Raw genomic sequence first — 20,930 nt, 5'->3', positions numbered from 1 at the left:
GGTAAATACTGCGCATTGTAGAGAATAGAGCTGCTGAAGCTGTGTGAGGAATAGATTCTCCATTGGTGATGCAAGAAACTGAGCCATCTTCCTGGGGTGTCTGGAAAACTGCCATACATGTTCTGTGAAGAGCGTGGGTTGTGTAAATAACTCATCGATGTTTATGTATGTGCAAAGGCAGACCACTAAAAATCTATGGTCCAGGGCATAAAGTAGGAAGCTTAACAGGTCCTCTGGGCATTGGTGAGGAAAAGGCGAAAATCAGTGGAACGTCATAGGAAGGTGAACGTTGCAAATGATAGCGTGCAATGGACCTAAAACCTTTCCTCATGGTAGATAATTAAAGGCAAGTTCTTAGTTGGTTCACTCATACAGCACAAAAGGCGAACACAAGCATATTGTTTTTTTCCTTAAGTACAAAAACAGAGTAATCCGTGTTAGAAGCTTAAATGGTATGACGCTTAAAATGACCACGTGCTTTGTAGTTCATTGTATTTTTTTAAATGAGTTGACACATAAACACAGCGTGTAAACATGATGATTAAGGATGTATGAACTTGTGGCATGAAAGTATGCTCTTGCAGTTCCTGTTCTTTGGTTTTCTGCCTTACCCCATCTCCACATAGAGTGGATATCAAGTTGATGCACTACCATAGTTAGTGCTTAAACGGTGAACGAAACCAATGTTGTCTAACTTTGTGAAGCTTGTGTAGTTGAATTATATCTTTTTGATGTTCTCTAGATCATAGCAATGAAGGATGGAACTGTGCTGAGGGAGGGAACACTCAAAGACATTCAGAACAAAGACAACGAGCTCTACGAGCACTGGAAAACTCTGATGAACCGCCAAGACCAGGAGCTGGAAAAAGTAAGACAATATCACTTGCCCCTATGAACTGCAGACCGTGAAACAGATAGGAATACTTTAAGAGACAGAGAGAGGGAGGAGAGAAAAACAGAAGGTGTTGGGGTAATAAGGCAAAGGGGAAGTAAGGAAGGGGGGATAGTGTTAGTGTGGGAAGTGATAGTTTTCTAATATAAACAGTTTTTTAGCACATCTGACACAATGAGCATTTTCACTGCGGAAGGTGCCAACTATATTTGTTTCGTGGTTTTACAGAAATCTTAAAACCATTCAAATAAAAATGTGTAAAAACGTGTATTTCCACATTTTGTAATGCAGAATCATAGCAACAGTAATGAAACCTATAAATATATTCTGTGTCAGATTTCTAGATGACCAAACTTCAAGGCTCTTTACCTTAGCATGAGTGTTACTAAAACCAGCCTAAAGCTTAGTTTACCATTATTCCACCATTAAGATTGCAAGAATAGTAAACGGAAATAATAATAAAAAAGAAAAGAGTTAGGAAAAGGGAATACATCATAATATATCCTTTCATCAAATAGTCTAATGCCTGATCAAGAGTTTGTTGATTCATATTTCAAATTCTGTCTTCTAAAAACAATTGCCTCTTTTGCAGGAAGCTTGGTAAAGGAATACGATGTGGAGCAAAAAAATATAACGGGATGGGGTGCAATTCAAGGTCTATTCTTACGGCTAGCAAGGGGCACATTATGTCACCGTCTGTCACTAGAATTAGGGTAAATAATAATGCACAGTTTCTGCGACGTGGCCTGAGGATGTCTTTGCACTACAACGGGTCAACTAAAACATTGCAGCGTTTTCCTTTTCACCTGGTGTGCAAAACGCATAGCCCTGAACAGGATACGTCTACGTTTATTTTTGCAACAGTGAAATTAGGTCAGTTAATATGAGTCTTCCCATAATAATAATAATTGCTACGAACCTTAGAACGTTTTATACTTAAGCATAGCGTTTACACTGATGGTAGAACTTGCAGCACCTTATTGTCTGACAGAGCTGTTTGTTCAATACTGCAATATATACATTGGCATTTTAATAAACTCTATGACATTGAAAACAGGCTACTGTCAATGGGAACCTGTTTACAGCGTATTATTCTGTATATATTCTTCAAATATGAAGGCAACGTCAACATCACTGTCATTTTCAAATTGACTGGAAACATTGAAAATACTGTTTACTGTTGTTTTACAGGATACAGAAGCTGACCAAACAGCCATGGAAAGGAAGACTCTCCGGAGAGCAATGTATTCCAGGGAAGCAAAAGCCCAAATGGAGGATGAGGATGAAGGTATTTTATTACATTCTATACCTTGTGTGGTAGTGATTCAGATGACTTCATTGATGAATATATGTAAACATACTATATAATGCCATAAACATATTAATTGGCAAGGGACAATTGTATAAAAGGAAAGAAACAACACTCGGCCTCAAAGGGAGAGCGTCAACCACTGTAGTCTTAAACGCTGAAGTACTGTTCATTTATTTGCACTCATTTTGTCAGGTACACCATACATTACATTTCGTTGGACTGGCACAATGACAAAGATGTGTGCTAGACCTTTTAAAAATATGTTACTCGATACTTTGCGTAAAAGGATATGGTTTTAAACACCCAGAGGGTCATAGTTTCGCTAGAGGTTGCGGCTCAGCAAAAAAGGTAGCCTACTTCATGAAGCGCACTTGCTCAGGACATGCACTTGGACTTGGGTCGGTGGCTGTCAGCGTTGTAAGGGCATTTTTGAACACATCTCAAATATGCAAATGGTTAATATTCACAAGATTCAACACCATGTATAGCATGTGCTTCCTGTCGCTCAGCCTCATCTGATCAAGAGCATTGGAATGCACAAGCCAATGTTCTGTTTACTTTTATCAAGTGGTCTACTTAGCCAGAGGTTTTTTTTGGCGTTGTAGAAAATGAGAACTGATGGCTGTTGTCCAGACATGGTAACTATTGGACGATGACCCACTTTTTCAAAGTTTTACTGAACGCAATGTATTTAGAAATCCGTCAAAGGCTGAAGAGTAAATGTATTAATTAAACTAATAGCTTGCAATGAAAAAGAACAACATTCAAACTTTTTCCTCTGGTATAGTGGAACTGTTGGAAAACCATGAAATGTTGACACTGGGAAAGAACTAGGACTGTATCTGTAGACTTTGTCCCTCAAAATCGTATTCAAGGTCAAGATTAATAAAAGCTCTGACACAGGGATTTGTAGATAGTCAGTATACACATTGAGAGCAAGTACAGAGCTCATAGTTGTGAAGCGATACACTCATATCTCTTAAGCTTGAGTAGCCTGCTAACTCATCAATGTGTTAATGGCAGATTGGTTTGTAGAACATAATAGTTGCAAGAGAGCCTTGACCAACGGCAGATGCCTGGATCTGGTTTGACAAGAATAAAACCCTGGTGTGGTCAAGGGAATCCTGGACTTAGGTCAAAATTAAGTTGATGTTTAGACATCAATTGTCTTATGCAACTGTGAACTGACAGAAATTAGAACTTATACCAGCCTCCCTTTTTCTTGTTTTCTAAATCCTATACTTCAGTTAATCGATGTTTTGTTTACAATTGATCATTATGAAATTAGTTTTTGGAAAAGGATAGTTCCAATTATTTTAGCAGTGTTAAGCTCTCATGTGTTGCTTTCTCTTTAGAAAGAGGTTCATGTGGAATGTCTACATGTCAATGTCTGTATAAATGACTGATGTCAACATTTTGAGGTGTAATGTGCATGGTCTGTTTTCACCCTTTGCGTTCTGTTTTAATGCCTGACGTCTACTTTCAAGCTCCAGTTTTAATCTGTTGCCTGATATTTCTATTTCCAGCTTCATTTTCACTAACATTACCAGATCTCTATATTTCAAGCTTAATTTTTTTATTTCAATGCGCAATTGGTATATTTCAAGGTTCATTTTTAGTTTTAGTGTACCAGACCAACATATGAAGCTTCATTTTTATCCTGCTTGCTTCTTTCTCGTGGAGGGTGCATATCCACTCCGGCCTCGGCCATATCTCTTCTTCCAATTTCTTCTCCTTTGGGAAATATATGAGTTCCTCTTTCATGAACTTTATTGTTGCCAAATTTACCTTCATAATCTGCATCTGATGGAGCTTCCTAGTAACATTCCTTCTGTCATCTTGTCATTTGTTTTCTTCTTCGATAATAAAATTTTCAGTTTTATGAATTCCTTTTTTATTTGTCTCTAGTGATCCAAGTGTCAGAATGAGCTGGGTGTCCTCAACACACACAAAAAATTCATGCACCATAAATATGGAGCAGGGCTGTAGTGATGAGATGGATGACCCTTGTGAGAGGTCTTGAATGAAGAGATTGACACTTTGTGAGAGAACGTAAGACATTTGTGGATGATTGATGGCATCAAGAGTTATGTCTTATTCTTTTATGTTGCAATATGTTACATTATGTTACAGCTATTGGAAAGTGAAACAATGGGCACAGAACACCTTTTTGAGAACTTCAAATTATCACAGAGACTAAAATGTAACACTGATAATAAGATCGAGGTTTGGATCTACAACTAAGCACATGATAGTGGATATCAAGGGGATGCTTAATACCCTTGCAAATACTAAATCTAAAGTGAGAAGTATATTATTATTGAAGACAGTTTAAATCATTTGAAGAATGGCTTCTTACACGTTCTTTGTCTAATATTGCACATATTGGAAACACCAAGTGTAAAACCTTTCTTCATAGTTCTCTCTGAGACCATAGGGATAACACTGGAATAAAAAGCAATAGCTCATGCAGGGGAGTGGTAGTTGCTAGATGTGTCATCCTTAGGGTAGTCTTCCTTTCTTTAACCTCTCCTATTTTTGCTGAATTAGTTTTCGTTGGCCTTAGCAATTTGCTACTGCTAACCTGTTCTAAAGTGCTTGTGCTCACTCCCTAAATTTTGGTAAAATCGGTCTAAACCTGATTGGCATATTTAATTTAGTTATAAGTACCCAGTAAAATGGTGTACCATAAACCCACAGCTTCTAAATTAAATGGTACTAGTGGGCCTGCAGCACTTCTTGCGCCACTCACTTAACTGCACCTGTAAAACATGTCTCAGGCCTGCCATTGCAGGCTGTAAGAAGTTTTACACTGCCAGTTCGATATGGCAAACTAACCCGTTTGCTGAGCCTAAAACTCAATTTGTATACATATAAGTCACCCCTAGGGTAGGTCCTACACAGTCATAGGGCAGGTTGTATTGTAATTAAAAAACTGGACATGCAAATTTATGTTTTACATGTCCCAGTAGTGAAAAAAACTAATTTGTTTTTCACTACTGTGAGGCCTACCCCTTATAGGGTGACATTGGGTTACCTAATTACATTTAACAAGTGCTAACTTTTGATAGGGAGAAGAGCCATGTTTGGTGTCAGAGAAATAGTAATTTAAAATCTTCCTAAGTAGTTAAGCTGGATTTGGAGTTACAATTTTGAAAATTACACTTTTAGAAAGTTGGCATTTTTCTGTGCTAACTATTTGTGCCTGCAGCTTGTTCCTGGGTCACATGACTAGGTGTGAGTGGCTGTTGTCCTTTGTATACTCCTCCCCTAGACAGCCACACAACACAGGGATTGGGTGTGCCTGGGTGGACCATCTCAGACAGGATGGGGGAGGGGCTGGGCACAGTCCCACTTTCAAGTCAATAGGGTGTGCCCTGCCTTCACACAAACAAAGAACATCAAATCAGTCTATTGGCCCTATAGCCAGGGCAGGGAGCAAGGAAATCCCAAGCACTTCTAAAAGGGGGACTTTTAGAAACGTTTCCTATGTCAAAGAAGGCATCAAGAATAAAAAGGGGACCCTGAGACCCACTCTTCAGATCACTTCAGGACCTGTGTAAGACTCAGAAGAAGGACTGCTCTGCTGCCCTGCTGCTCTGCTGCAAAAAGTACTGCCCAGTCGATATGCCGCAAGAAGGACTGTCCAGCTTCTCTGCTGCCCTGCCTTCTTGTGGTACTGCTCTGCTGTCCGGCTGCAAGAGTAAGATGGACTGGACCCACAACTTAAACCCAGGGCCACAAGAGTGACTGCAAGGGCTATTTGGCTGGCCTCCTGATCAGAGCCTCAGGGACAGAAAAGTCTCCAACTGTCTTAAATTCTGCAACTGGACTCTGCCTGTTGTGAGTCCTAATCTCCCTAGTGATGCCTCTACAGTCCCATCAGATTTGACGCAACCAGATGCAACCCGAAGCAGGACCTTGCATCGTGGCCCAAAAAGTTCCCCAGCAGAAGCAACGATACTCAACTCAACACAGACTATACCTCACAGCTCCTCATCAGAACCAACACAGTGTGATGCAACTTCATGTGGTGCCATGCATCACTCATTAGACCCATCGCTGCATGACTCATCTCAATGCAGGACCCTGCATTGCACCTTGGAACCACCGAGCCGCGTCGGAACTCCCCACATCAAGGACATAAAGTGCAATTGTCAACAGAGCTAACCTGGTCCATGTGTCCAACCTGCACTCTATCGTGGTTGGCCTCAACTTGTTACTTTGTCCCAGTCGGGTGTGACCAGCTAACCACAGTTGGTGCTTTCAGCTTTCAAGCTCTATTTTTACTTAAATCTTTAAAATTGCATATCTTCAGTTCTACTGATTGGATTTTGGTTGCAGAAAGGTACTCTCATTCAGGCGGTAGCTGTTGTGAAAGATTGATAAGAAGAGTTGCTCATAGCATGCTGGCTCATTCTACTTCATTTGTTCTGCTAGTCCATCTTCAGACAATACTTTGAGAAAGTCTTGACAACCATCGACCCACTCCAGGCTAAGATACTAGAGTCCTACACTATGAGTTAAGATGTATGTATACTTTTAGCATAATCTGTTGACATAAATATGTGCCTTAGTTTGGCAGCAGAACACAAATTGAAGCCTGGGCCCGGCGGAGTGCTCTTCAGATAGCCTGGGCTTCAGATGTGGGTGTGGTAACACATGGATATATACATACTAGAAACAATTAAGCAGATAGAAGATTTTTTTCAGGATTGTAATAATTTTGAAATGTTCAATAGAACAACGTATTACCCCAGTCAAAACTCTCCAAAACAACAGTCAGCTTCCACAACTGGAAATTGCATGTTTCGTTAACTGAGAAATTCAGCCTTTTCAATAGCATACCAAATTAGGTCAGACAGTTCCCAATATTATGTCCTCATCCTGTGATACATTTCTTTGAGGATGATATTGAGCTACCAATCATTGTTTTCCCATTTCTTGGGGATACGATCATGCACATGGCAACAACACGTATGTAGTGGCACTTACCTATTTTCCCAGTAGCTTAAGGCAAAACATACTTCATTTAAGTTATACTCACTTCAGGTTTAACTCCAGGAGAGCATCATGTTGTCATGGCAGTGGCAAGAAATTGAGTAGAGATGTTTATCTGTGCTTTGGGTGGACTCTCACAATACCCCTGCGAGGGTTGGAGTATCATTGGCCTCATCCTGCCTTGCCTGACAACAGTGAGATTCTGAAACATGCAAGCATCAACAATGAACAAAACAACAATGTTTAAAGAACTAATATTTGTTTTGTTTACTAGGCACAAGTTAATTGTAATCTGTCCTCTGCCGCTGCTGGACCCCTTCTTTACCCTTGTCTAAAACTCTGATGCTACGAAGAGTTAGTGTAGTTTTCACTCAAAAATACAAATAAAGTGAAGGTTATTAAAATAATAAACATTTATTAACCCCTTTGCAGCCAAGGATGTAACGGATACATCCTGGGCTGCGGTGCTGAGGTGCCAAGGACGTAACCGTTACGTCCTTGGACCGACTCATAGGGGGGGGCGCTAGCGCTCTCCACTTGAAGCTCGCCTCGGCGCCCCCAGGACATGGATGGAAGTGGAATCGCTTCCCCTTCCATCCCCACCCCCCCTTGACCCTCCTGTGGCATCTGATGACGTCAGCGCGTGATCACGCGCTGACCTCATAAGAGGCCTACCCCTCGGATCTGAGGAGAAATGCAAAAGCATTTCTCCTCTGATCAGGTGGAGGGGGTGAGAGAGGCATGAAAGGAGAGGAAGACCTTTCCTCTCCTTTTTTGTCTGTTTCAGCACTTCTGCTGCAGAAATGCCCACTAGACACCAGGGAATTATTATTTTTTATGTTTACTTATAAGGGGAGGGGCCCCTCGGGCAAGGGCAGCTCCCCAAGGGGGCAATTTATTTTTAGGACATTTCTGCCCCCCGGGGCAGATCGGCCTATTATAATTAGGCCAATCAACCCCCAGAGGGGGCAGAAACCCCTAGACACCAGGGATCTTTTTTTTTTTTTTTGTGTTGCTTGTTTTTATATGTGGGGAGCGACGCCTTAGGCAAGGGTCGCTGCTCTAGGGGCAAAATTAACTCTAGGCCATTTCTGCCCTTAGGGGCAGAAACCACTATACACCAGGGATTTTTTTTGTCAGCTTCACATGAGGGGAGTGACCTCTTACATAAGGGGGGGAATTTGTTTTAGTCCATTTCTGCCCCCTTTGGGGGCAGATCAGCCTATTGCAATTAGGCCAATCTGTCCCTAGGTGGGGCAGAAACCCCTAGACACCAGGGATTTATTTGTTTCTTTTGCTTATTTTATTTTTTTATATTTGGGAAGCGATCCTTAGACAAGGGTCACTCCACTGGGGGCAAATTGTATTTAGGCCACTTCTGCCCACCTTGGGGGCAGATCGGCCTATTTTTATTACGCCAAGCTGTCCCCAAGGGGGGCAGAAACCACTACACACCAGGGATTTTTACTTTTTTACGTCAATTTTACACAAGGGGAGCGACTTTTAGGCAAAGGTCGCTCCCCTGGAGGGTAAATTTATATTAGGCCATTTCTGCCACCCTTGGGGGCAGATCGTCCTATTTTTATTAGGCTGATCTGCCCCCAATGAGGGGCAGAAACCATTAGGCCTGGGGATTTTTTTTTGTGCCACTTTCACGCAAGGGTCGCTCCCCTGGGGGAGCAAATTTATTTTAGGCCATTCTTTCTCCCGTTGGGGTAGATCGGCCTATTTCTATTAGGCCAATCTGCCCCCGCTGGGGGGCAGAAACCACTTAGGCACTAGGGATTGGTGTGTGTGTATGTGTGTGTTTTGTTTGGGGGGGCAGCCCCTTGCGCAAGAGTCGCTCCCCATGGGGGCACATTACTGTTGGCCATATCTGCCTCCCTGGGGCAGATCAACCTATTTTTGGAAGGCCCATCTGCCCCAGGAGGCCCACCAGAGACCAGGGAATATTTTTTTTTCAAAATAAGAAGGTGGGGTTATGGCCATACCCCCACCCCAAAGAAATGAGGCCAAAGTTGTTCTGCCCACCAGTGGGCAGATGGGACAGTTAACCCCTATCCACATCTGGGTGCGGGGGGCAGAAAGTCGACTAGATGCCAGGGAATTTTTAAAAAAACAATAAATAGTGGGGTGGTGGCTACCAACCAGCATGGACCTGGCCATGCCCCCATCCCAACTCATTTTTGTAATGGAACCTTCCCGGAACCAGCAGGAATCCACAAAATTCCTACCAGCATTGTCTCATCTATACCAATAAAAATTCTGCCCCACTTGCCAGCCTAGAAATGTTTTTTTGTTTTTCAAACTGCCCTTCTGGACTCGCTTTGGTTCCCCCTCAATTTTAGCATGTTTTTCGCTTTTCCCTGTCACAGGCACTTGGACCACATACACAAGTGAGGTATCATTTTTACTGGGACACTGAGGGCAGCGTTGGGTGGTAGAAAATTTGTCCCGGTGCGGTGATCCCACACAGAAATGTGGGAAAATGTCATTTTTTAGCTAAATTTGAGGTTTGCTGAGGATTCTGGGTAAGAAAACACTGGGGGATCCACGCAAGTCACACCTCCCTGGACTCCCTCAGCTGTCTAGTTTTCAGAAATGTCTGGGTTTGATAGGTTTCCCTGTATGGCTGCTGAGCCCAGGACCAAAAACGCAGGTGCCCCTCCCCCTGCAAAAACAGGTAGGTTTGTATTTGATAGTTTTGATGTGTCCAGATAGTGTTTTAGGACATTTCCTTTTGCAGGCACTGGGCCTACACACACTATTGAGGTACCATTTTTATCCAGAGACTTGGGGGAATGCTGGAAGGAAGGAAATATGTGGCTCCTCTTAGATCCCAGAACTTTCTGTCACCAAAATGTGAGGAAAAAGTGTTTCTTTGACTAAATTTTGAAGTTTGCAAAGGATTCTGTGTTACATAACCTGGTGAGAGCCCCGCAGGTCATCCCATATTGGATTCCACTTGGTGTCTAGTTTTCAAACATGCACAATGGTAGGTTTCCCTAGGTGCCGGCTGAGCTATAGGCCAAAATCCACAGCTAGGCACTTTGCAAAAAACAGCTCTGTTTTCTTTGGGAAAATGTGATGTGTCCACGTTGTGTTTTGGGGCATTTCCTGTCACAGGCACTAGGCCTACCCACACAAGTGAGGTACGATTTTTATTGAGAGACTTGGGGGAATGCTGGGTGGAAGGAAATTTGTGGCTCCTCTCTGATTCTAGAACTTTCTGTCACTGAAATATGAGGAAAAAGTGTTTTTTGGCCAAATTTTGCGGTTTGCAAAGGATTCTGGGTAACAGAACCTGGTGAGAGCCCCATAAGTCTCACAAGCCCCACAAGTCACCCCATCATGGGGTCTAGTTTTCAAAAATGCACAGGTTTGGTAGGTTTCCCTAGGTGCCGGCTATACTAGAGATCAAAATCCACAGCTAGGCACTTTCCAAAAAACACGTCACTTTTCAATGTCAAAATGTGATGTGTCCATGTTGCATTTCCTGTCGGGGCGTTAGGCCTACCCACACAAGTGAGGTACAATTTTTATTGGGAGACTTAGGGGAATACAGAATAGCAGGACAAGTGTTCTTGCCCCTTGTCTTTCTCTACATTTTTTCCTTCCAAATGTAAGACAGTGCGTAAAAAAGACGTCTATTTCAGAAATGCCCTGCTAGTATGGGGACCCCAGATTTCAGAGATGTGCATTTTGGAAATACAAAGGTTTTCTCGATACCTATTTTTCACTCTTTATATTTCACCAAATGAATTGCTGTATACCCTGTATAGAATGAAAACCCATTGCAAGGTACAGCTCATTTATTGGCTCTGGGTACCTAGGGTTCTTCATAAACCTACAAGCCCTATATATCCCCACACCCAGAAGAGTCCAGCAGACGTGACAGTATATTGCTGTCAGAAATCTGACATCTCAGGAAAAAGTTACAGAGTAAAACGTAGAGAAAAATGGCTGTTTTTGTTGAGCTCAGTCTTAATATTTTTTTTCATTTCAGCTGTTATCTTCTGTATGAAAACCTTATAGGATCTACAGAAATTACCCCTTGGTTAATTTAGAATTCAGTCTACTTTTCAGAAATGTTTAGCTTTCCAGGATCCAGCACTGGTATCACACCCATTTCTGTCACTAACTGGAAGGAGGCTTAAAAGCACAAAAAATAGTAAAAATGGGGTATGTCCCAGAAAAGTGCCAAAATTTTGTTGAAAAATGTGGTTTTCTGATTCAAGTCTGTCTGTTCCTGAAAGCTTGAAAACTGGTGATTTTAGAACCTCAAACCCTTTGTTTATGCCACTTTCAGGGGGAAAAAAACACAAGCCTTCTTCTGCAGCCCTTTTTCTCATTTTTGTTTTTAAAAAACGACATTTTTGGTGTATTTTGCCTAATTTCTTGGTCTCCTTCAGGGGAACCCACAAACTCTCTGTACCTCTAGAATCCCTAGGATGTTGGAAAAAAGGACGCAAATTTGGCTTATGTGGACAAAACGTCATGAAGGCCTACGCGTGAACTGCTCCAAATAGCCAAAAGAAAGGCCTGGCACCTGAGGGGGAAAAGGCCTGGCAGCGAATGGGTTAATTAAATATTATGCCTAGGAAAAAGGCTACCCAAATTGTTCTAGTATCGATGCTTCACGTCTTCTGCAGGTTCCACCAGTGTTGGGGAAGTTATCAGAGAGAAAGCAAGGGGATGGATGCTGTCTGACTTTCCTGAAGCAATAGAATGCTGTTTTTCGAATTTATTTATGAATACTGTAATATACATGCTTCAAATGTCACGCTGAATGCACAATATTGGTGACATTATCTGGCAGTGGCTTGATAAGACCACTACTCTGTGAGAGCTTTACAATTTTTTGAGAAGGGTGACATTTGACAGGTTTTTAAGATTATTGACATAGTAACACTTCCTGTTTCGGGATTTTGCATGGATGCCAAATTGAGAACATTTTGAATGTTTTTGATTACATCATCGCATTAGGAAAGTGTTACTGTTTGTGAAGAGGGCCAAGAGGTTATGGCGTGTCTTGGCAGTATGAAGCCTGTGACAGGACAAAAAAGCACATGTTTGTTTTTGCTGAAAGTTCTGCATCTGTAACATTTGTTGTTTATTTCCCTAACAGTTAAATAGAGCATTAGAGTCTGCAGAGGACTGGTGTACATTGGAATTATGTTAGGATTATGAAATAAGAAAATCTTTCTGTGCATTTCTTCTTCCGGCAGACTATCATTTACATTTGTCTACCCTACATTTAACTAGAACTTTGAAAAGTATTATATATTGTACTGGATGCAGCCTTAACAGGTTGTCAGTGTTTGACAGACTGCAATCTGCTTACTGCTTTACAGGCCACACTCTGTAGTAATCATATGTGGCGCAGAATGGCCGGCTCTCAGCATCTGTCAGGTATGAGGCACACAATGCACACTAATTAGCACGTGCTCAGCGCCTTTAGCCACATGCATCAGGCATGTGCAAAAGTGTGGGATTTCTGTGCAGTTTACTTCTTGAACCTGGCCTCTGCTTAGGCTGGGCAGACCCAAATAGTGTGAGGTACAGTGCGGAAAGAAACCATACATCAACTATCCAAACACCGGCCACTCTACCTAGTACAAATGTCACAGAATAGGTTCCGATTACATTTAAGACAGCAGGGCATTGTATCTTTCCCACCAAGAACAAAATTCACCATCAGTGCAACAGAACCTGACTGGATGGAGGACCAAGCACATTTTAAAACGCCAACTACAATGCTTTCACAAGTTCAGAAAGCAGGTACATGTCCTACTTCTAGTCTGCTTGCATGTCCTCAGGCATCGCAAGATGGCACTGCAAGTCCACAACCTATGGTAGCAGCATCACAAAGACAACCACTGCACCGAACGCACAGTACACCCATACACCATGTCCAATGCCATTTCCACACTGAAAATTCCCCAGCCTAATAAGTAACTACAAATGGGAGATTCACCGTGCACAGCAATAGTGTGTTACTAGTTATGCATGATGAATGGTTGCATCGTGCTGTCTGCAATCTAGGCAACAGAAATGTTACCCGTGGCAAGCCTTGAACCAATCAGGGTTTCTCATCTTTAGTGTGTCATCCGAAGAAACGCCATAAACAAAACCACAAACCATCAATCTCTCAGCCACGTGCTGGCATTTGCCCATATTGCAAAAATTGTCACTGGGCAAAGAGAATTACTTGTGCTCACCTCCAATACTGTCAATCCAAGCATATTCCAAGCACCAGTCCAACCACAATAAATCACCCGAATGCGGAGAAATATTAGTATGTAGGTCCTTCTAGGGCAGGGGTCCTCAAGTGATCCCAGGCTCTGGTCAAAACAAGCATTATGCAGATAACAGTGCCTTGTCTTAAGCGTAAAAGAATGTATTGCATTTTTTAAAAGGTAGCATAACTTAACTGCAATGTTTAAATAAGCCTAGACATATTTAAACATTGCCAACGTAATTGAATAATTGTGAACATTTCTGAGGTGTGGCCCGGTGATTATTTTTTTTTCCACTGGGGGGGAGCGGCATTAAAAGGTTTGAAGACCACTGATCTAGGGGCATGCGTCTTGTGGCACTTTGATAAAAGATACCTACACTGGTAAACTGCAACTATTTGTTGCTGAAAATGATTCAATACAAAACGCAAAGAGAGCCTCCCACGATTGGCATATTTGATTTACTAGTAAGTCCCTAGTAAAGTGCACTAGAGGTGCCAGGGCCTGTAAATTAGGATTCTGTGCACTTTACAACTGCTAACCAGTGCTAAAGTGCATATGCTCTCTCCCTTAAACATAGTAGCATTGGTTCATCCCCAATTGGCATTTTTGATGTACTTGTAAGTCCCTAGTAAAGTGCAGAACCTGTGCCCAGGACCTGTAAATTGAATGCTACTAGAGGGCCTGCAGCACTGGTTGTGCCACCCACATAAGTAGCCCCTTAACCATGTCTCAGGCCTGACATTGCATGGCCTGTGTGTGCAGTCTCACTGCCACTTCAACTTGGCATTTAAAAGTACTTGCCAAACCTTAAACTCCCCTTTTTCTACATGTAAGTCACCCCTATGGTAGGCTAGATAACACATAGGGCAGGGTGCTAGGTAGTTAAAAGGCAGGACATGTACTTGTGTATTTTATATGTCATGGTGGCGGAAAACTCCCAAATTCAGTTCTACTACTCTGAGGCCTTCTCCTTTCCTAGGGTAGCATTAGGGCTACAATAATATACTGTGTGAGTGGTAGACCTGATCAGAAAGGGGTAACCAGGTCATATTTAGTATGGCCAGAATGGTGATAGAAAATCCTGCTTATTGGTGAGGTTGGATTTTATGTTACTATTTTAGAAATGCCACTTTTAGAAAGTGAGCATTTCTCTGCACTTAAAATCAATCTGTGCCTTCCAGGCTGTCTCCAATCAATGTCTGCGCTGGGCTGGTTGACAGCTCCCTTGTGCATTTCACTGAGACAACTACAAACACAGGATACTCAGTGACACCTGCACTCATCTGCATACTGAATGGGTTGTCCTGGGCTGGAAAAGTGGAGGGCCTGACACTTACATTTCAAAGGCTAGTGGCCTGCCCTCACACAATGGACTGCCAAACCTGCCAGGGTCCCAGTAGGGGTACTGGGTCCTTGGCAGACAGACCTGTACCACTCTTTGAAGTCTCCCCCACTTCAAAGGCATTTTGGGTAGATAAACAGGGTCCCTGACCCCACCAACTCAGACACTTCTGGACCTGAACCTGCAACCTGTCAAGAGGAACTGCCTGGCTGCCCAAAGGACTCATCTGGACTGCTTTGCTGAGAAGGACTGATGCCCTGCTGTTGCCCTGCTGCCCTACTGGCCTCTGACTTTGCTGAGATATGCTCTCCAGGGGCTTGGATTGAGTGTGCCTCCTGTTTTCTGAAGTCTCAGGGCCAAAAAGACTTCTAGCTTTCTGCTATTTTCTGACTTCAGCGACGCCGGAACGACTTCAGTGACGCTGCAGCCTGCTCCTGTTCTGTGGACATCGCTGCACACAATGACTCCGGTCGGCAACACAAGTCCAACGTTGCCACAACTCCGCTGACTTCACTCAGTGTCATCGCGACATTGCAAAGTCAATACCTCACTTCCTGATGGACCAGAACCAGCTACCCCGCTGGGTCACAAAGGATCGACGCATTGCAGGCGACGGCGCATCAACTCCTCCGGTCTCCGATGCCTCATCTCCTCGGACTCCGTAAGGGACTGATGCTGCACCAACTCCAGCGATGCCCCTCTCCGACTCTGTGTGACGTCCTTGTTCTTCGTTTTCCAAAGGTACTGTACCTGGGGGTCTGTGTGCCTCCGTGACTGGTACCATTGGAGTTGGATTGTTGGGGACGACTCCGTCAATGACTCCGTGATAGCCCCAGTTGGAGCTATTGTGTTTTCGAATTGCTTTAGTTGGATTTAATCTTTAAAAATCCATATCTCTGCTTATGTAAATTTGCTTTTCATCATTTGACCTTATTTTATTCAGATAAATATTATCTATTTTCCTAAACCTATGTGGTGTCTTTCTGTGGTGTTTTCCCTGTGTTACTGTATGATTTACTGCACAAATACTTTACACATTGCCTTCTAAGTTAAGCCTTACTGCTCAGTGCCACACTACCAGAAGGTGGGTACAGGATCATTTGGATTGTGTGTGACTTACCCTGACTAGGATTGTAGTCCATTGTGGTCCCTACTTGGCCAAGGCTGTATACCTATGCCAACTAGTGACCCCATTTCTAACAATAGGTATAGTAGGATAGTGACTGTCAGCTCTTGGCATGGTTTCTCCCTGCCTTTTTGCTTCTGACCTCTTGTTTTTGATCCTGTGCTGAATTTAATTTTTGCTGGCTTTAGAACCCTGGGTACTTTACCACTGCTGACCAGTGCTAAAGTGCAAGTGTTCCCTTGTAAATTGTATTGGTGATTATTTTCTCCATGGTTGGCATATTTGATTTACTAGTATGTCTCTCGTAAAGTGCACTACGTGTGCCCAGGGCCTGTAAATCAAATGCTTCTAGTGGGTCTGTAGCACTGACTGTCCCACCCACACGAGTAGCCCTGTAAACATGTCTCAGACGTGCCACTGCAGTGTTCTTGTGTGCATTGTTAAACTGGCAGTTCGACCTGACAAGTGCACCCATTTTCTAAGCAGAAAACCTTCCATTTTATTACCTGTAAGTCACCCATAAGGTAGACCCAAGGCATCCCCATGACCAGGGTGCAATGTATGTAAAAGAAGGACATGTACTGGTGTGTTGTACATGTCCTAATATTGAAATACTGCTAATTTTGTCTTTCACCATTGCAAGGCCTATCTCTCCCAGAGGGGAACATGGGGATTGCCTTGAAAAACCTATTAAGTGTAATTTCCCATTGGGAGAAGATAGAAATAAGGAGTTTGGGTCTCTGAACTCACAATTTAGAAATGCATCATTTGGAGAAGTTGTTTTATGAATTGTGAGTTTGAAAATACCACTTTTACAAAGTGGGCATTTTCTTGCTTAACCATCTGTGCCTCTGCATGTCTGCTGGATGCTCGTCTGGGTCAGGATGACGGTTGGATTGCTTATGCATTCACTCTAGACCAGTGGTCTCTAAACTTGTTAATGCTGCGCCCCCCCTCTGCTCTACACAGTCACACAAAGGTTGATGTGTGCCCTGCATATCCTGATGGTCCATCACCAGGCTGATGGGTCTTACTGATCTAGAGTGGTGGGTGGAGCTCACACTTGCACCTGAATAGGGCTGTGTCTGCCCTCACACAAAGCAGTCTCCAACCCCCTTGATTGTGTCTGGGGTCAGGGCAGGGAAAGGAAGGGTACTGTGCACTACAAAGACTTCTATTTGAAGTTTGCCTACTTCAAAAACAGAAATAGGTATATGTACTGGACCTCTGACCTCACGCAGTTAAAATCCTTCTGGACTGAGGACATGCTGCCAGAAAGAAGAGCTGGATGGTGTAGGAGGGACTTCCACTCTGTCTGTTGCCTTGCTGTGGTGGCCTGCTGCTTGCTGCTTCTGTCCTGGGATTGAAAGGACTGGACTTGGCTTTCTACATCCTGCTTCCAAAGGTTCTACAAGAGCTTGTACTGAGCTTGTCTCCTGTTAAGAATTCTCAGGGAGATCAAAGACTTTACCTACCAGCACCTGGGCTCTCTTGCATAGAGTCCTGACTTGCCAAGTGGTTCCAAATCCAATTCCTGGGCCCTTGGGAGTGAGTCCAGGTGTAACAAGGAAGAAAAAAGTGCATTGACCTCCAGAACGACTTCAGAACCGGTGCCGCTCCCTGTCCCCAATGCCGCTACCTGCACGGGAGCCGTGTTCCCTGCTGAGTGCAATGACCGCAACTGTGGGCCAGACACCGCTGCAACACCTCAGAAGTCCTGCCACAGCACGAGCCCAGAGCGCCGTGTCACCAACATCCATGGCACCTGATTCCGACTCCACCGCAGCACCTGTGGCCCTGTGGTGTGCTCGTGACACCGCAAAGTCTAAGCCTTTCGTCTTCACCTACTGGATTCATCGACCCCACCTTGTCGTAAGGAACCAACGCCTAGTTGCTAATGTCACATCACCTCCCCTGCAACTGTGAGAACCCCTGCCTTTCAGTAAGGAACCAACTCCTCACCTTCCCGGTGGCAGTAAGGAACTAATGCCGCACCGGCTCTAGCAACACCGCACCTCCCTTACTCCATGCAAGATCCTTGTTTCCTCATCGTTTTCCAAGGTACTGTAATCGGGGTCCATGCAACTCCCTCGTAAGTGGCATTGGACTGTTGGAAATGACTATTTCAAGATGTTGTGATAGCCCCAGTTGGAACTATTGTGTTTCTAAGTGCTATACTAAGTTTTAATCTTTGAAAATGCGTATCTTTGCTTGTGTATGTTGGATATTTGTTGTTTTGGTCTTGTTTTAATCATATAAATATTGCCTATTTTTCTAAACTGGTGCAGAGTACTTTTGTGGTGTTTTTACTGTATTACTGTGTATGTGTACAAATACTTTACACATTACCTGTGAGATAAGCCTGACTGCTCGTGCCAAGCTATCAAGGGAGTGAGCAGAGGTTATCTTAGTTGTGTGGCTCCCTTACCCTGACTAGAGTGAGGGTCTTTACTTTGACAAGGTGCAAACTACTGCCAACTGGAGACTCCATTTCTAACAGTGATGAAAAAGGAAAGTAGTGTCTCTCTGCTTGCTGTTCTCTTAATAAAATGCAAGAATGAGCAGGACCAACAGGCCTGGCTATTTTATGTACAAAGTGATTCTCTACTGATTGGTGAGTTTGTCCATGTGCTGGACAAAAACATACTCATTTACAATGGTAATACAAGTTAACCACTCTTTCACAGGTGCAACCTAAGCTGTTGTGAGGGACTGCATAAAAGCCAAGGCTTGTGGCATGCAGGTAATCCACCCGTGACATTAGATACCAAAATGAGAGATTGGTTTGAAACATGTCATATGTGCTCTTAAAGCCTGAAAATGTTGCTCATCTTAAGAAACGCTTGGTTAATATGGCACATTCAGGAAATAGACTGTAGGTTTACACAAAACAGGTGTGAAGATAAATTGAAAAATCAAATACATTTAATGTAATTTCTTAATGTTTCAGGGGACTGATGCAGCGCCAGTACATGTTAAAAAACGACCATCCCGCACACAGATGCAAACACTTTTACTGTCTGCACCTCTGCACCTGCTGTTTTGCTGTTTACGTTCATCCCACAAGAACCTCGATGTCTGGGGAGGGAGGGCAGCTCAAAACTGGGGCAATGGCCGCCTCTGCATTTTTCTTTCAAGTACCACAGCATGTATTGTGCAGCACCAGGCCTGCTGGTGGCAAATGTGCTACTGACTGACTGGACATTCCACACCTGCTCCACAGGGAAGAGTAGGGTCAACTGGGAGATGCACTACTAAGGGGCATATTTATAAGCCCCTAGCGCCACCTTGCGCCACATTAGCTTCATTTTTTTAACGCTAATATGGCCCAAAAGAGGCCAAAATCCTAGTCCCATATTCACAAAGCAGTGCAATGCATGCATTGCGCCACTTTGTAACCCTTTGCATTACATTATACCTGTGCCAGGCCTAGTGTATGCAAAGGGGGCATTGCCATGTTAGGGGGGGCCGAAAAAATGACGCAGGGAAATCTAAGAGATTTACTTGTGTCATATTGTATGGCACTTTTAATGCCTGCTCAGAGCAGGTGTTAAAAGGGGTCTTTCATTATTTATAATGGGCCCCTATGTATTCTGCAGGAGTACTCCTACAGAGTACATCAATAGTGTCATAAAAAATGATGCTATTTCCCCCTACCCTACACCATGGTGCCCCGTATTTTAAGTACGGCTCACTCGTGGTGGCAGTAAGGGGGCGCTAAGGGACGCAGGGAAAGTAGCGCTGCACCAAGTACAGCGCCACTTTCCATAACTCTGCCCCTTAATGACTGAGACAGGGTGTTGTGCTAATCATTTCGAATTCAATATCCCAGGACCATCTGCTCTTCTCGACAACACATGCTTGAGTTAGTAATGTTTTTGGGAGTTTGCCGAGCAATGCACAGACTTGATGCCCGATTTTTATTTTTCCTGTCTAGACAATCCACCTCTGCATCAGCTGAAACTGTGGGTGTTTTTGTTTATGTGATTGTTTTTCATGAGGCGAGAGGGGCTGCTATCTAGTGAGGGACTACTTTCCTTCCTTCTCAGGCGTGGAAAATGTATGGCCAAAAATTGATACATTTGTGAAATGCAGTGTCCCGTACCACAATTTTAGGAAACTTGCCCCAAAACTGCGAACGCTGGATTTAGTGTCCAAACGACCCTTTTGTATGTCTCTGTATCTGTAAGTATGTGATTGAGTAAGTTATGTTTTGTGATTTGTGTGTGCTGTGTGGTGTCAATATGTCGTTCCAGGCAGGTAAAGTTCTCTGTAGCGAGACCTGAAAGCAAAATATTAAAACTGTAGCAGAAAGCGATTGACTACTTACAATCTCCGAATCTTTGTTACTGTATTAAACACTCGTATTTATCGGGCGTGATCACTAGAACGGATCTCAGGTAGCCATCCTACCTGCTTACCCTGCAGCGACTTAAATAGACTCAGTGGGAGCGAGTGCATGTTTGTGTTTTCTCACGTAGTTGACACCAGCCTATTTATTACCATAAAACATCGTCAAAAATGAGCTGGAGATTAATACATACAATTCTAACTGCATTTTTGACACAACCAACAGGGCCAACTCTTAACATAAATGACAAAGGGGACCAAAGAAATGTCAGATTTCATTATAGAGCTTTAACAACGATATCGTCTAGGAGCTAAGAATATTCGTACAGAATGATACAGGATTTGATGCTAGACACTTTTGAATGGAGGTATAATGAAGGTTCTGCTTGCATATATCGCACCGGTAGGTATTTCAATATTATTAAGCAAGAGCGTTTCATTCCAGTAGACTTAGAAATGGGAAAAATACGAGAGAGCACTTAGGATTCTGACATCACTCTTGAGACTAAAACATATAGCATTGCATTCTAGGACAGAAGGGTGAAGCAGCCGGTTATCTTACTTTCCGATAAATAAGGCGTGAAATTCCGTAGTATATGTATGATTTCGGCTTCTGCTTACTTCGATGTTCATATGAGGTGTAGACTAATATTGGAGAGTAAAGA

At 43.2% G+C, this 20,930-nt stretch overlaps 1 protein-coding gene across 4 annotated transcripts in view; it reads left to right on the top strand.

Moving 5' to 3' along the window:
• The window catches only part of ABCC9 (ATP binding cassette subfamily C member 9), an 843,291-nt gene that overhangs the window by 333,959 nt on the left and 488,402 nt on the right, over positions 1-20,930 (top strand). For all 4 annotated transcript variants that reach the window (XM_069228541.1, XM_069228540.1, XM_069228543.1 and 1 more), the window contains 2 exons: positions 743-868; positions 2,084-2,180. In XM_069228541.1, coding sequence (XP_069084642.1) covers positions 743-868; positions 2,084-2,180 — 223 coding nt within the window. The remainder of the gene's footprint in view (positions 1-742; positions 869-2,083; positions 2,181-20,930) is intronic.

This window comes from Pleurodeles waltl, chromosome 4_1 (genome assembly GCF_031143425.1).
Source record: "Pleurodeles waltl isolate 20211129_DDA chromosome 4_1, aPleWal1.hap1.20221129, whole genome shotgun sequence".
In the NCBI taxonomy this organism is placed as follows: domain Eukaryota; kingdom Metazoa; phylum Chordata; class Amphibia; order Caudata; family Salamandridae; genus Pleurodeles; species Pleurodeles waltl.
This window is presented reverse-complemented; position numbering and strand designations above follow the sequence as displayed.